This window comes from Monodon monoceros, unplaced genomic scaffold (assembly GCF_005190385.1).
Source record: "Monodon monoceros isolate NGI ecotype Baffin Bay Population unplaced genomic scaffold, NGI_Narwhal_1 Super_Scaffold_3, whole genome shotgun sequence".
Classification (NCBI taxonomy): Eukaryota; Metazoa; Chordata; class Mammalia; order Artiodactyla; family Monodontidae; genus Monodon; species Monodon monoceros.
This window is the reverse complement of record NW_021703780.1, coordinates 33,807,110-33,821,107: the sequence shown is the minus strand read 5'-3', so window position 1 is coordinate 33,821,107 and position 13,998 is coordinate 33,807,110. Positions and strand designations below refer to the sequence as shown.

Sequence of the window (13,998 nt, the reverse complement as noted above, 5' to 3'; positions counted from 1 at the left end):
CAAATACTTTATGAAAAAAGAATGTAAAATATGCTATTAATAAGTTTTACATTGATTACATGTGGAAATTATAATATTCTGGATATATTAGGTTAAGCAAAATATATCACAACCTGACTTCACCCGTTTCTTTTTACATTTTTTGATGTGACTACTAGAAACTGTAGGCTTCACTATGTGGCTTTCACTGTATTCTGATGGACAGCTTGGATCTGACATTGGCATGAATGTCACTCGCAGGCAGATGAGGTCCCAAGGACATGTGTTACCTCTGGGCACTGGAGCCTCTAACCTTGCCGACCTGGACACAACCTTTACTGTTCATTCTCCTCCCGGCTCTAAACGCAACAGGTGGAAGTTTAGGCATGGGCTTCTGCAACATGCATAAGAGAAGATGCATAAAGACACAAATTTGGTGTCTTTAGGGACCAGGGGGGTAACCTACTGGGGAAAGGCCTGGAGGTAAGGCCACAAGCAGTGACCAATTGCTCTATTTAAAGGCAATGCACAAAGAAAACTCCCCAAGTGGATGTTCCCTGGATCATCTGTGTGCCATCTCTGAACAGGCCCATAAGATCAAAAGAGGTCCTTGGAGAGCCTTGAACATAGTCCCTTCATCCCAAAGTAGAGACTGAAGCCAGAAGGGAAGAGCCAGGCTAATTAGCACTACAGTCAGGACACTAAATGTCCCAATGCCCCTGGAACACGCCATCTCTTGGCTTTAGGTACTGGCAAATGTGTGCCAATCAGGTTTGATTTGAGAAAGGAAAGATCCACCTTACAGGCATCAGGGAGCTTGCCACCTACCTCAAGATATCCAAGACTTCCTTTCCCTGCACTGTGAGCCCATTCTGATGGATTAAGGTGGGGGGCAGAAGGTAGTCCCTCCCATCCTAGAACCCCCCTTCCTCCATGGCTTTTTTTGGCTGCGTTGGGTCTTCGCTGCTGCGTGCTTTCTCTAGTTGCAGCGAGCAGGGGCTACTCTTCGTTGCGGTGTGCAGTTTTCTCACTGCAGTGGCTTCTCTTGTTGCAGAGCACGGGTTCTAGGCGCATGGGCTTCAGAAGTTGTGGCATGTGGGCTCAGTAGTTGTGGCGCACAGGCTAGTTGCTCCGTGGCAATGTGGGATCTTCCCAGACTGGGGATCGAACTCATGTCCCCTACGTGGGCAGGCAGATTCTTAACCACTGCGCCACCAGGGAAGTCCCTCCTTCATGGCTTTTATTTACAATTCCAAAAGACTTGAAACTCTTAAAGTGATTTGTTCCAGGGTAGCGAGTAACACAAAATAAAGATGACTCTCGCTGGCATGGAAAGCAAGGAAGAGACAATAGGAGAAAAGGAGAAAACTGTACCAGACTCCAGGGGAGAAAGATGCTCTTAGTAGTTCAATCTTGAGCCAAATGAAAAGGGAGAAGGCCAAGGTACCAGCCTGGAGGGACTGGCAGCCCCCGATGCGGTGGGAGGGCTAACAGAGAATGGATGGGGTTAGGGGAAGAGGGGAGGGTGAGAGGGCCCCACCCTGAAGGCTTGCTTCTAACAGAAAGGGAAGAGAACCTCCCTGATTTACCACGCTGGAAGCACAATCTACAAAATGCTTCTCTCCAGCCGGCCCCCATTGGTACAATTTTACCACATAAAACCATTCATACCCACATTCAAATTTATCAGTCTGAGCAAAATACAGCTAGTAACAAAGAAAGGCAGTTTTCATATTTTATTATACAATGTTGTTCATCATAGAAAAAGCTTTAATATTTTTAATTAAATACAGAAGAAATTGTTAGTGTTGCCAGAGAGATCATTTGTCTGCCCTTGAAAAAATTAGCAACACATGTTTGCAAACAAAAGGATTGCTTAAATTGAGTCAAATCCTTTGTTCTCTTTTCAGGACCCAGCCTACTGATTTATTTTCTATACAGTGTCTAACAGGCAGTAGGTGCTGAATAAAGAGTTGACTGAATGGGATGTTCTTTAATCCCTATCCTCTATTTCCTGACCCTAAAGTGGATCTTGACTCATGGGGTAAAATCCCCACCCATCCATTCCTAGGGTAGACCGGTGTCTTTCAATAGCCTTTGATACTTAACCGTGGTTTAGAGACACTTACCTGAGGGAAATGACTGAGGATTTCAGAGAAAGAAAGAAACACACAAGGGCAGGTACAGCAAGTAGGTAGAGATAAAAAGATGCTAAGACCAGTAGTAAAAGAGAGACAGATTCAGGGATGGAGCCACTGCAGGGGCCAGGAACAGCAAAATGAAGTCAGAGAGACTTAAAACTCACACAGTTCAAGATAAAGAGATTAAAAGGTTGGACAACAATAATAATCTTGAAGTTTCTTTTCAGCTTTGATGTTTTATGACAGAGATAATGGCACAGAGAGAGGAAGACAAGGCAAGGATGGGAGGATAAAGAGACAAAGGAAGTCAAAGGAGACAGGTGGACAGCCAGCTATGACTGTCCATCTTTAGATCTGGCCTTGAACCCCTGTCCTGCTCTCACCTCACACCCAGCACGCTGGGCTCCTTGATGACTCAGCACCCCATGCTCACCGGGCTCCTACTGTAAGTCCAGTCACATCCCCGCCTTCCCCCACCTTAAGATCTCACTCTTTGTAAATCATGTCTCCTACATCCTCCATGATGGTTTCTCACTGCTCCAGCCCATACTCAGCTCCCTCCCTTCCCAACTCCTAATGCAGGTACAATTCATACCACATCCACATCCCCTAACCACAGGGCACGTGCTGCTGGTTTAGCGTTTGTCCTCAGCTCCTACGAGGGCATCTTGGTTCCCACAAGAGAACTGTGGTTTCCACAAGGCTCCAAACCCGACCTCATATATTCCAGGAGTCCCCATGATACCCAGTCCAGTGCCAGGTATCACTAAGTGCTGTGAATACTCGTGGGCTAACCAGTCCCCAAGGAGCGACAACAGGGCAGCCTAACAGTCCATTGGTCTAATAGCTTCCCGGAGGCTGGCCACTCTGGGGCCATCTGCTGGGCTCCCGCGCCCCCTGCCGGCCAGGAAGGGATCTGCACGCAGGATGACGTGGGCCGAAAGGGTGGTCCTGACCCGAGGAGGCGTCTGGACTCGCGGTGGCCCCAGGCACAGTCCAAGGGTCCTGATGAGGTCGGTGGGCACAGCCAGGAACTGCAGCTGTTTTCTTCCTAGGTGTAGGGGTACATCCCGGTAGACAGAGCTCCACCCTCCCCCATAGCGGGGCTCTCAGAGCTTCTCATCCAGCTCCAGGCCCTGGTTCTCCTGGGCGACCCAGGAGACCCGGGGTGGGCTGCCGCTTTGCGTCCCCTTCAGGTAGTTCTGGATGACGGAGGCGCAGTCCAGCCGCTCCATGATGGTCATGAGGTAGTGCAGCTCCTGTAGGCTGCCGTTCTGCTCCTCAAACAGCTCCAGGATGGCTGCCGCGGGGCTGCGCTGGCAGGACAGGAACCTGGCCGGGAGCGTGCGGGGAGGAGGTGAGGGGGAGGAGGGGCTCTACAGGGAGATCCACCCCCTCCCCCAGCTCTGGTCCTCATCCTGCTCTTAACTGCCTTCCAGGACACTCTGGGATGGTGGGAGGGCCCAGGACTTGAAATCGGAGATAGCCCTGGCTCAAAGCCTACTCCCCTCTAGGCCTCAGTTTGCTCTTCTTACACGAGGGCTTGGGTGAGAGGACCTCTAAGGTCGCTTCCAGCTCTGATGTTCTGTATTTGCCTTCTCAACCCCCCACCACCAGCCCAAACACACTCTCCCCTTACCCCCCATCCCAGGCCCCATCCTGCCCACCACTAAGGAAACAGTTGCTCCCAGGCAGGACCCTCCCCTGCTCAAAAACCTTCCAGAGTCTCTTTCACCTACTAACCAAGCCCCCTCCCCTGACTTTCTGGCTTACCCACCACTTGGCCTTGCCCTGTTTTTTCTGACCTTTTCTCCCTGCTCCCATCGTGAAGCTTCCTTCTCACCTTAAACACACCAGACCCACCACCTCCTCTGCTCCTCCCCCAAAACAGGAAGGTGGATCCCCTACTTCCCCAACACCTGTTTCTGAAGCCCTCATTCCCACCTCCCAGGTGGAGGAGACCATTCTGCATCCCTCAGTTCAGATTTCTGGTCATAGCTCCCACAAGTCTTTATTATTCTTTTTTATTTAATTGAGATATATAGTTGACCCTTGAACAACACCACTTTGAACTATGTGGGTCCACTTACATGTAGAGTTTTTCAACAGTAAATACTACACTGCTACATGGTCCCTGGTTGGTTGAATCTGTGGAGGCACAACCGTGGATATGGAGGGCCGACTATAAGTTATACTACGATTTTCGACTGCATGGAGGGTCACACCTCTAACTCCCACATTGTTCAGGGGTCAACTGTAATTGACATAAGTCTTCATTATTCTTGCTTCAGCCATTTCATGTCTCTGTTTTCAACTTGCTATGCAATATGGGATACATACAGTAAGGTCAAAGGAGCACTTGCCTTGATTTTTTTTAAGCTCTCTGTATCCCTTACTAGAGGGTGACCTCCTTGGTTCTGGGACCATGTCTCATTCATCCTGTATCCCAATGCTTAGCATAGTTTTTCCAGGACTTAGAAGGTGATTTTAAAGTCTACCCTATTTTCCAGATCCAACTCTAGTCCCATCTCCTGGGCGAAGTCTTCCCTGACCACCTGTCATCCTCCGGGTGCTGAGGCTTAGCTCAGAATTGGTTTACTGATCTCTCTTGAGACCATGGCTGCGCTGTCCCCACTAGTGCCAGGCACTCAGCTACATGCTTTATACACATTATCCTATAGTCCGCCGTTCTGCCCCTCAGGGCACAGCATGTCAAGCACTCAGTATGTACCAATGACTTACATGTCAACCGATCCATTTTTGAATATTTATTGAACCAATATTTATGTATTGAACACCAGCCATGAGCCAGGCATCATTCTAGGTACCAAGAACAGTGATAAAATAGAAAGATGTCCAAAGCCTTCCTGTGGAGTCCCTTTCACTTCTCCTGCTCCTCTCCCCTGGCCTCTTCCTCTCTCACCTGCCATTTCCTCTCCTCTTTGTAACCATGAGAACGAGGACTGCTCGGCCCAAACCAATGAGATCACTGTCAATGAAATCAACCCTGTTCTGAGAAATAGGGTGGGGAGTAGTCGCTCCCTGACTTTTAAGTCACTCTTTTGTGAATGGTCCAGTCTCCAAGGGGTCCTGAGAACACCCATCCCAGTCCACCCTCCCCCACCCACCCACGCACACCTCATCCCTCTTACCGGATTTTCATACCACAGAGCCCCAGGTGGGAGGCCAGTCGTCGCCAGTCATTGCCAGTGATGCTGTTTGGCTCCAACAACATCTGCAGCCGCTCGAAGAGCTCTGGGGGCAGCCTGAGGCAGGGGGAAAGGGTGGCCTTGGAGGGGAGGATCAAGAGACCCAGCCTGGTTCCACAGACACCTCAATGCCATGCTCGCCCTGCAAGCCCAGGGGCAGGAATCCCAAACATGCCCCGGGCAGCAGCTCAAGCAGCCACCGCCTCACCTGTTGCATGGGGGTGGCTGGGTCACAGCGGGTGGCACTGTCCAGGATTCTTCCTCCGATGCCTGGAATCTGAGGATTTCCTTGTACTTGGTCTCCAAGCCCTGAGCCAACAGAGGGGCAGGGAACACACTTAGGGATCATGAGACAACCCTCTGAACAAGAAGCTGGGGCACCCATCTCCGTGCCTCGTGTCTCTCCTTCAGCCTGTCACCGGAGACACTTAACCAGGAGACACAGTCCCACCCCAATCAACACCCTCTACCCTCAGCTTCCCCAACCTCACAGCCTTCAGCCTTAAGTTTGCTCAGAGCTCTTTGGGACCTGGGACATGAAGACCAAACAAGGTACATCCTAAGACACCAGGAGAAGTCCTGGGTGGGGTCAAGGGCAGGGGAGGTCATCTAATAATGGAGACACTGAACTTGGGCATACGTGCCCCCTTCCTCCATTCCTCCTCTCCTTGGTTCCTCCTCCCCAAGTGATACCCCGAGGGGTATCTGCCTACTCTCCAGTAAGATGCCACATGGTTCCCCAAAGACTCTCCAATCCTGATTTCTTCATGTCTTCCCTCGGGAGAGTGGGAGCTCTAACTCCCATCCCACCTACTCAAGACCGCCTTCCTGGGTCACTCTCCACCTGAAGATACACAGCACCATCTCTCAGACGTAGACAATCTGTCCAGAAAGAAACCACTTCTCTTTGATGCCCAAGTTCCTCCAGGTTGGAAGAAAGGGTTCATGTAGGGTTTGGTTCTTTCACCCTCCTGCTAGATTCATCCAGGGATAGACAGGAGAGTCAAAGACGGAGGGTACCTTGGAGGCCAGGCAGTCCCTGCCCCTGGAAGAATGCCCTCCTCACCTGCTTGGCTATGTGATTAGAGCCATACTTCCTAGGCACCAGACCCTCGCCCACTTTGCCCAGGACTCCCCCAGGGCCTGCCCTTCCTCTGCCCCTCAGCTCCAACTCACATCCTGGAAGGTGTGCATGGTGACAATGATCTCATTGGTCAGTGCTGAGCAGTCCTTGTTCTCATTGGCTACAAAGAGGAGACGTAGCAGGTGAGAGAGGAAAAGGCCCAGGAGAAGACAGCAGGAGAGCAAAAGGGACTCCAATGTAAGGCTTTGGAAATCTGAAGCAGCTGCGTAGCCCCCCATCTTTCTCTCTGCAGAGATCTGCTGCAGCCCCTAACCTTTAAGAGAGGGTCTGCAGGCATGGCCGAATGAGGAGCTGTAGGGCTCCAGGGTGACCAGGAGGGGAGAGGAGAGGGTAGGAGGTAGACACGGGGCTCCTGGGCTACCTGCTTTTCTCCGGAAGCAGAAGGAGCGGAAGGGGCACTTTCCATGCCAGATGTGCAGATGGGGAACCAGCTGGCACCCGCTGTCGTCCACATTCTCCCAACCTGGGGAGGGGGCAGAGAGACAGAGGGCCTCAAGAGGGGAGACTTCCACAAGGGCTTAAGGAGATCACCCTGTGGCAGGCACTGTGCAGGGCGCTGAGGGGAGGGATGGGGAGGGAGCAAAGGCAGGAGGGTGACTCAAGTGGATGGGAGGCCCCAGAGCCTGGGTGGGGACCCTGGGAGCGGTCCTACTTCTACCGGCACACAGACTCCTCCCCCCACCTCTCCACCCTCCCCTTCACCCCCCTCCCTCCCATCCACTAGCCCAGATGCAGCCACGCATGCGCCCCTGTCTGACACCCCACAAACACCCTTAGCCCCACTGTCAATTCCCGCAGCCGACCCACAAAGGAACGAGGGAAGAGAAGACTGGGCCTCCCCCTCCGACACCGGCTCCATCCAGGTGGGACAAGAGAAGCCTCTCGCTCTCTCCCTGCCCCTGCTGGTGCAACGCCTCTCCTCTCACCACCCACCTGACTGGGCTGGCCTCCCACGGAAAGACCGGGGCTCCGTGGGCAGCAGAGGGAGGAAGTGGGAAAGCCGGGGTCTCCAAGAGGCAGCAGCAAGAGCCAGAGGGCCCCCTTGAAGCTGCTGCCTGCCCAGGAGTCTCAAAAAGAAACTCAACGCCCCAGGTTTCCACCACAGGGGAGGCGCAGACCCTTCCCTCCAACGGGCTCCCCGACGCGCCGTGCCTGGCCCTGTCCCCCTCACCCTCGGAGATGTATTTGAGTTTCAGGCACTGGTCCCCTCGGGCCCCAGTGAAGTCGAAGAGCTGGCAGGGCCCACGCAGGCGCCCACCGTGCGGCTGCTCATTGGTCACAGCCCACCGCAGGGCACAGGGCGTGTTGTTGAGGAAGTAGACGCGCAGCTGCAGGTGAGACTGGCCGGCGGCCAGCGGCGAGCAGAACACGGCCAGCTGCAGCCACTTCCGGGCTTCCCTGCGCACAGCTGCCTCCAGCACACAGGTGTAGAGGCTGCGGGCAGAGACGGTGGCAGGGACCGTGCACAGTGGGGCAAGGGAGGCTGGGAGACCAGCCCACCTTCCCCCGGGCTCCCACCGCACCAGGGGCCTCTGTGTGGGCTCCCAGGTGAGGAGAACATTCCAGGGCATGTAGGGAAGAACTGGGGTGGAGGGGTCAGCTGGGGGAAGGAACGTGAGTCATGGCACAGCGACTGTCACTGGGTCCGGAGAAGAGCCAGCGTGGGAAAGAAGGACACTGGGCTCAGGGCCACCATGCATCGCCCTGCTCTGGTCAGTGGGTGTCAAGGAGACTGGGAGGCAGAGGGACCTAAGACCCTAGAGAGACATAGCTAAGGACAGGCGTGCCATGGGCTAGAGTCTCAGAGAACTGGAGGGGCAAAGTGCCCTAGACAGCTTGGGGACAGTCCTGAACTGGGGCACAGGGAAGAGACAGACAATTTTAGAGACAGAGGTGGAGATGGGACAGGCCCCATCTAGACACAGGACCAGGGTTGGGCCAGACCCTTCTAGACAGGCAGAGGGACCACGGTGGGACACACGGTCCTGGATGGGGTTGGAGCAAGATAAGCTGCCATAGGCACCAGGACAGAGGGACCGGGGAAGGACAGGGGGATATGGGGTTTGCAGGCCTTCTTGGACAGATAGAGGGGCAGTCCCCTACAGAGAGGTGAGGGTCAGGCAGACAGAGAAATGGGGCAGGAAGTACAGGCTGACGGGCTGGTGCCTACCTGAAGTGGGAGAGGTGGATGCGACATTCATCCCGGAAGATGCGGTCTCCCGGCCGCCCCAGCGGCTTCCAGGCCTTGGCATCCAGCAGGGTCGTGTTGCTGCTGTAGGTACGGGCCTGACTGGGCTGCTGGGCACAGTGCTTGAAGGTGAGGGTGCAGGGCTTCAGGAAGGAGGCCCCATGGGGGCCACACGCCACCACGGGGCTCACCAGCCCCTGGGCTCGGGACAGCGACGGGGCATCTGACAGATCCCACACCAGGATCAGTGCCACCCGCTCCTGGCGGCCCACAGACACAGCACCTGGGGAGGGGGAGAGCTGAGATGGGCCCAGCAGGCAGGCACAGCCCTGCGGCAGAGGAGGCCAGGCCAGAGTGGGAGGGGAGGTGGGGCGGGAGCCCAGGAACGGGCGTGCAGCAGGGCACGTGGAGAGGCAGTGCGGAAGGAGAACAAGGTGACTGTGACTGACTTGGGATGTGACCCTGAGCAAGTCGCCCCCTCCTCCAAGGGCTGCTGCCAGCTCACTCAGGGCCTTGTGTGAATTTGCAAAAGGTGCTCTTCCTCCAGACATTTTACTTCCCTTTATGGGAGAATCGTCATAACACACTGTTCACTAAAACAAGGCCCTTTACCTCCACCTGCCACAAAACTGTCATAAAAAATATGTAATATATCCATCTTTGGAGTCACAAACGTCATACTAAACATAGAAGCAATTTTCAAAATTATGAAGATGTCTCTGAATGGTGCTCCCTTGGAGTTGGTGCCCTTGTCCAGTGTGCAGCGTGAACAACCGTACACTAAGAAGGAAGCCGGATGCTGTTACCTGGCGGGATGAGCAGGGAAATGCCCGTATCCTGGAGCATCAGGCAGCCACCGCGGTGGTCCACCTCTCGAGCCGAAAACACCAACAGCTTGTGCATCAGCCGTCGGATGACAGTCTGGCCTTGGGTGGGCGTGTGCAGTTCCTGGTGGAAGGCAGCCATCTCCTGCAGCGAGGCTGGGGGTGCCTCCCCGCAGGACTCACTTTCAGGTAGGGGAGTGGGATGGGACGCTGGCTCCTCTGGGCTTTCCAGCTTCCAGCAGGTGCCCAGCAGCCGGCGAGGACAACGCCATTGAAGGCACTGGGCCAGAAGGACAGCACTTGCCACTGGAACCCCCACCAGCAGTAGGAACTGGGCGAGTTGGAAGGAACCCTCATAGGAGCACATCCGCCTGGTCACTTGATGCTACCAGTTCCCCTGCACCCCTGTGCCAGCCGAGGCCAGGGGCCTGGGGGAAAAGGAGGTCAGTGTCAGGTAAGCCTTTTCAAGGTCGTGGAGGCTAAGACTTGACTTCTAAGCGGCTGCAACGAGGGATCAAACTGTCTTCATCCCAGTGCACCCATGCACCTCGGTCAGATCAATTCCTTTAACAGAAATTAAAGAAATTAATTTCTTTATTAATTTCTCTCCCTCTCTCCCTCTCTCTCTTCCTTAAGAAACTGCCATGGCTCCCCATGACCTAGTACATCAAATTTCTCTCTCATGAGACAGAAAGAGCTTGGGTTTGGAGTTACAGAATGTGAGTTCAAATGTCACCTTGGTCACTGCCTGAGTGAGCTTGTCCTATTGTTTAATGTGCTTCAGTTTCCTCATCTGTCAAAATAGCCCCCTTGATCTACATGGGCTGACACAGGAAAATCTTAAAGTAGAAAAGCAAGTCACAAAGAGCTAGAAATCCTCTGATCTCATTAATGTAAACAACAAGACTATATACAACTGTAGCTACATATTTATGGGTGTATAGATGTAAATGATAGAGAAAGGTCTGGAACAGTGCTCTGTAATAAAAATATAACGTGAGCCACAGATGTGGCTTTCTTTTTAAACTTTCTAGGGGCCACATTCAAAAAGTAAAAAGAGGGGCTTCCCTGGTGGCGCAGTGGTTGAGAGTCCACCTGCCGATGCAGGGGACACGGGTTCGTGCCCCGGTCTGGGAAGATCCCACATGCCGCGGAGCGGCTGGGCCCGTGAGCCATGGCCGCTGAGCCTGAGCGTCCGGAGCCTGTGCTCCGCGGGAGAGGCCGCAACAGTGAGAGGCCCGCGAACAAAAAAAAAAAAAAAAAAAAAAAAAAAAAAGTAAAAAGAAACAGGAGAAATTCATTTTGATAATATATTTTATGTTACCCAATATATTCAAAATATTATCATGTCAACAGGTAATCAACATAAAATTACTGGAATATTTCACATTCTTTTTTCTTACTAAGTCTTCGAAATCCATGTGTATTTTACACTCACAGGACATCGCAATTGGGATTCTCTTTACTTCAAGGACTCAGTAGCCACGTGTACTAGTGATTCCTGCCTTGGACGTGCAGGTCTGGGAGGACACACCCCAAACTATTCCCATTGGTCATTACTGAAAGATGAAAAATTAGGGGACTGGAAGGTGTGAAAGAGGACATTCTATTTTCTTAAACTCTTTTTTCTGTACTCTTTGAATCCCCCCACCAAGCGTGTCTGTATATTAACTTTGTAATTCTTTTTAAAAACGAATAAAAGTGAAAAAAAAAAAAACCCAGCCTCTCAGAGTGATGGTGAAGATGGCATGAGATCATGTGGAAATCATTCTGTAGATGATAAAACCCTGTCCAAATATGTTTGTTTATTTATGCCCCTCCTTCTGCCAGAAAGGTTGGAGCGTAGTGCACAGGGATATGTAAAATACAAAAGTAACAAAAGTTAAAAGTGGAAGCAAAAAGAGAAAGAAAACCAAAGGTGGGGGCCTCCGGTGAGGTTCACCCGGTTCCCAGCATCAGACTGGGGCCTTCCAGCAACTTTCCCGTGAGGATGTCAGCTCTTCCCCAGGCCCTCTGGAATCCACTGCCTCCCCCTCCTACTTTCCCTCTTCCTCCCTTAATTTCCAACATCCCCACCCTCGGGCAAGACCAGGCTCCTCACAGCTCATTAATTCTAGCCTCTGGCCTTTGGTCCTGCTGTTCTCTGTTTCATGCTCTCCTCACCTGCCTCATCTACCTGCCTGGACCCCTCCTGCTCAGGAGTAACTGCCACCCACCGTCCCGGCCCCCATTCACCAGCCCTTGACAGTCTCGCCCTCTGAAATCTCTCACTGCTGCCTCCCACCATACTAAGTAACTCTTTTTTTTTTTTTTTTTTTTTTGCGGTACGCAGGCCTCTCACTGTCGTGGCCTCTCCCGTTGCGGAGCACAGGCTCCGGACGCGCAGGCTCAGCGGCCATGGCTCACGGGCCCAGCCGCTCCGTGGCATGTGGGATCTTCCCGGACCGGGGCACGAACCCATGTCCCCTGCATCGGCAGGCAGACTCTCAACCACTGCACCACCAGGGAAGCCCCTAAGTAACTCTTGACCATATGCTGTCACGTGTGGCTTTCCCACTCAAATGAACAATTTCTGAGCACCAGCTGTGGACCAGGAACTGTGGGAAGTTCAGTCCTGCCAACAATGATGTCTTATTCGGCTCTCACGGAGCTTCTGAGGGCATGGGGTTCATTTACTCCGAGGCTGAGTTCTGTGAGACACCATATCCTCCTTCAAAGTCCCCAGGGTCCCCATGGTTGATTCACTAGGATCTGCACTAGTGAATCATCCCTTCACTTATGCCACCCACCAGGAGCTGAGGCTTTGCCCCACACCCCTTGGTCCTTCCTTGCCCAACTTCTTCCTTCCTTCTCAGGACCCATGAAACCTGAGCCCCCTTCCCATCTCCCCCGCCAATCCCCAACAGGGGTCACAGCTCCTCTGTATCGTCAGGATGGAGCACTGAGGCGGGATCTGTTTCCCCCGTGTCCTCATTGAAAATGTAGACAAGAAGGGAAGGCATGGCATTGCTCCCTTGGCCTTAGCATGCAACCCTGCAGACCGTGCCCCTGGCTGCGGACACAAGTGAAGTAAGTGAGCTCACCGGTGACGCCTGAATCTGGTGGGGATGGGGGTCGGAGCCGCAGACTTCCCTTCACGTCCCATCCAATCCTTTCGGTCCTTCCATAGTAAAGACAATTGGAATTATAACTGTAGTAATAATAGCTAACATTCACGGAGATTTGCTGAGCCAGTGTGTTAAAGCGCTCTGCGTGGCCTAGCTCCTTTGATCCTCACAGCAGCTTTATGAGCTAGCTTTTATTTTTATCTCCATTTCCCAGATAAGGAAACCAAGTTTTCTCCCCCAGGGAGGACAGAGGGTAGATTATTAAGCTACAACTGAAAGCAGAAGGGAAGGATGAGCAAAGATGAGAGCTTCCAGAAACACTCCCTTTCTCTCCGTGCCCCTTCTTTTTCCCCAGGGTCTCTTCGTTTCCACTTCTAGAGGAAATGAAGTTAGAAGAGAAAGAAACAAAAATAAATACAAGGAAAAATAAACATAAGGAACTAAAGGCACATCCTTGGTGAGACAACGAGTGATGCTTCCCCCCACCCCCTGCCCACCAAGGCACCAGCAGCAGGGGATGGGCTACCTATTGGGAAAGAAAGGAGGGGCTTGCCCTATTTCTATAGCAACAACCTTTCCAGGGCTTCCAAAGACCAGAGTCCAAATCCCCTCCACCCCATTGGGTGGCCCAGAAGAGTTCCCTTCCCCAACCTTCCAATCTGGAGGGCCTCTCACAGGGGCCCATTCATTACCTGGCCAGAAGCAGGTTAACTCCTCCCCCAGCTCAGCCCCCTTCTCCCAGGCTGACAGCTCTCCAGCCTGCGTTGGCCCTCACTCCATTCTCCCCTTTGCCCCAGGAAGGGGAAGGGTCCCCAATCTATTAGCACAGCAACTAGGTAAATGCAGACGGAAGCCTCCCAACCCCATGGCTGACCCTTTATTACCCAGGCCTCTGGTTTGTCTTGCCCCAGACCCTTGATCATGCTGGGTAGCACTTCCCCAAGATGAGGGTCTTTTAGGATGCTGCCATCACTTGTCCCTAGGGAGTTGCCTCCTCCAGCACAAGGATCCAGGCTCCTGCTGCAAAGCTCTGCTCATATCCTTTAAGGAAACTCTCAACCCTTCTCCCACGTCACTGGTTCTTATTGTGTCTACTCCTTGAAAGACCTCCAGTTACTGAAGTACATAAAAGGTACCAGGATGCATGAGTCCAAACCTAAGTCATGGGCAGCATTCATGAGCATAGTTTATATTTCCATAGTGCCTCCCCTTGGTCCTCACACCCACTGGGCAGTGGCCCTCTCCCAAGCCCCTTCCGCCTCTCCTCCAGCACAGGGTCTCCACAGCTCAGCTGGGCCTGGCTCCTCCCCTGAGCCCCAGGTGGCCCCATCGCAACGCTCACCCCACCCCCAGCTGCCCCAGAGGGTGTTCACATTACCGTGTAGGTGCTCCCAGAGGCTGCCGGC

General features: G+C 53.0%; 1 protein-coding gene across 1 annotated transcript; it reads right to left on the bottom strand.

Moving 5' to 3' along the window:
- Positions 1 to 2,759: 2,759 nt before the first annotated feature.
- On the bottom strand, positions 2,760 to 13,998 carry UNC5CL (unc-5 family C-terminal like). Its single transcript, XM_029243756.1, has 9 exons — positions 13,971 to 13,998; positions 9,468 to 9,913; positions 8,644 to 8,944; positions 7,645 to 7,907; positions 6,835 to 6,936; positions 6,506 to 6,573; positions 5,538 to 5,638; positions 5,273 to 5,386; positions 2,760 to 3,452 (listed from the first exon to the last, which is right to left on the bottom strand). Exons 2-9 carry the CDS (start codon positions 9,850 to 9,852, stop codon positions 3,230 to 3,232), a joined length of 1,557 nt encoding a protein of 518 aa, XP_029099589.1. The 5' UTR covers positions 9,853 to 9,913; positions 13,971 to 13,998; the 3' UTR covers positions 2,760 to 3,229.

Coding starts and splice junctions, on each gene's coding strand:
- UNC5CL (XM_029243756.1), bottom strand. CDS start 9,852: ATGTGCTCCTATGAGGGTTCCTTCCAACTCGCCCAGTTCCTACTGCTG. Junction 6,574..6,834: donor CTGCTTCCGGAGAAAAGCAG/GTAGCCCAGGAG, acceptor TCCTCTTTGTAG/CCAATGAGAACAAGGACTGC. Junction 3,453..5,272: donor CTCTGTGGTATGAAAATCCG/GTAAGAGGGATG, acceptor GCTCCCGGCCAG/GTTCCTGTCCTGCCAGCGCA.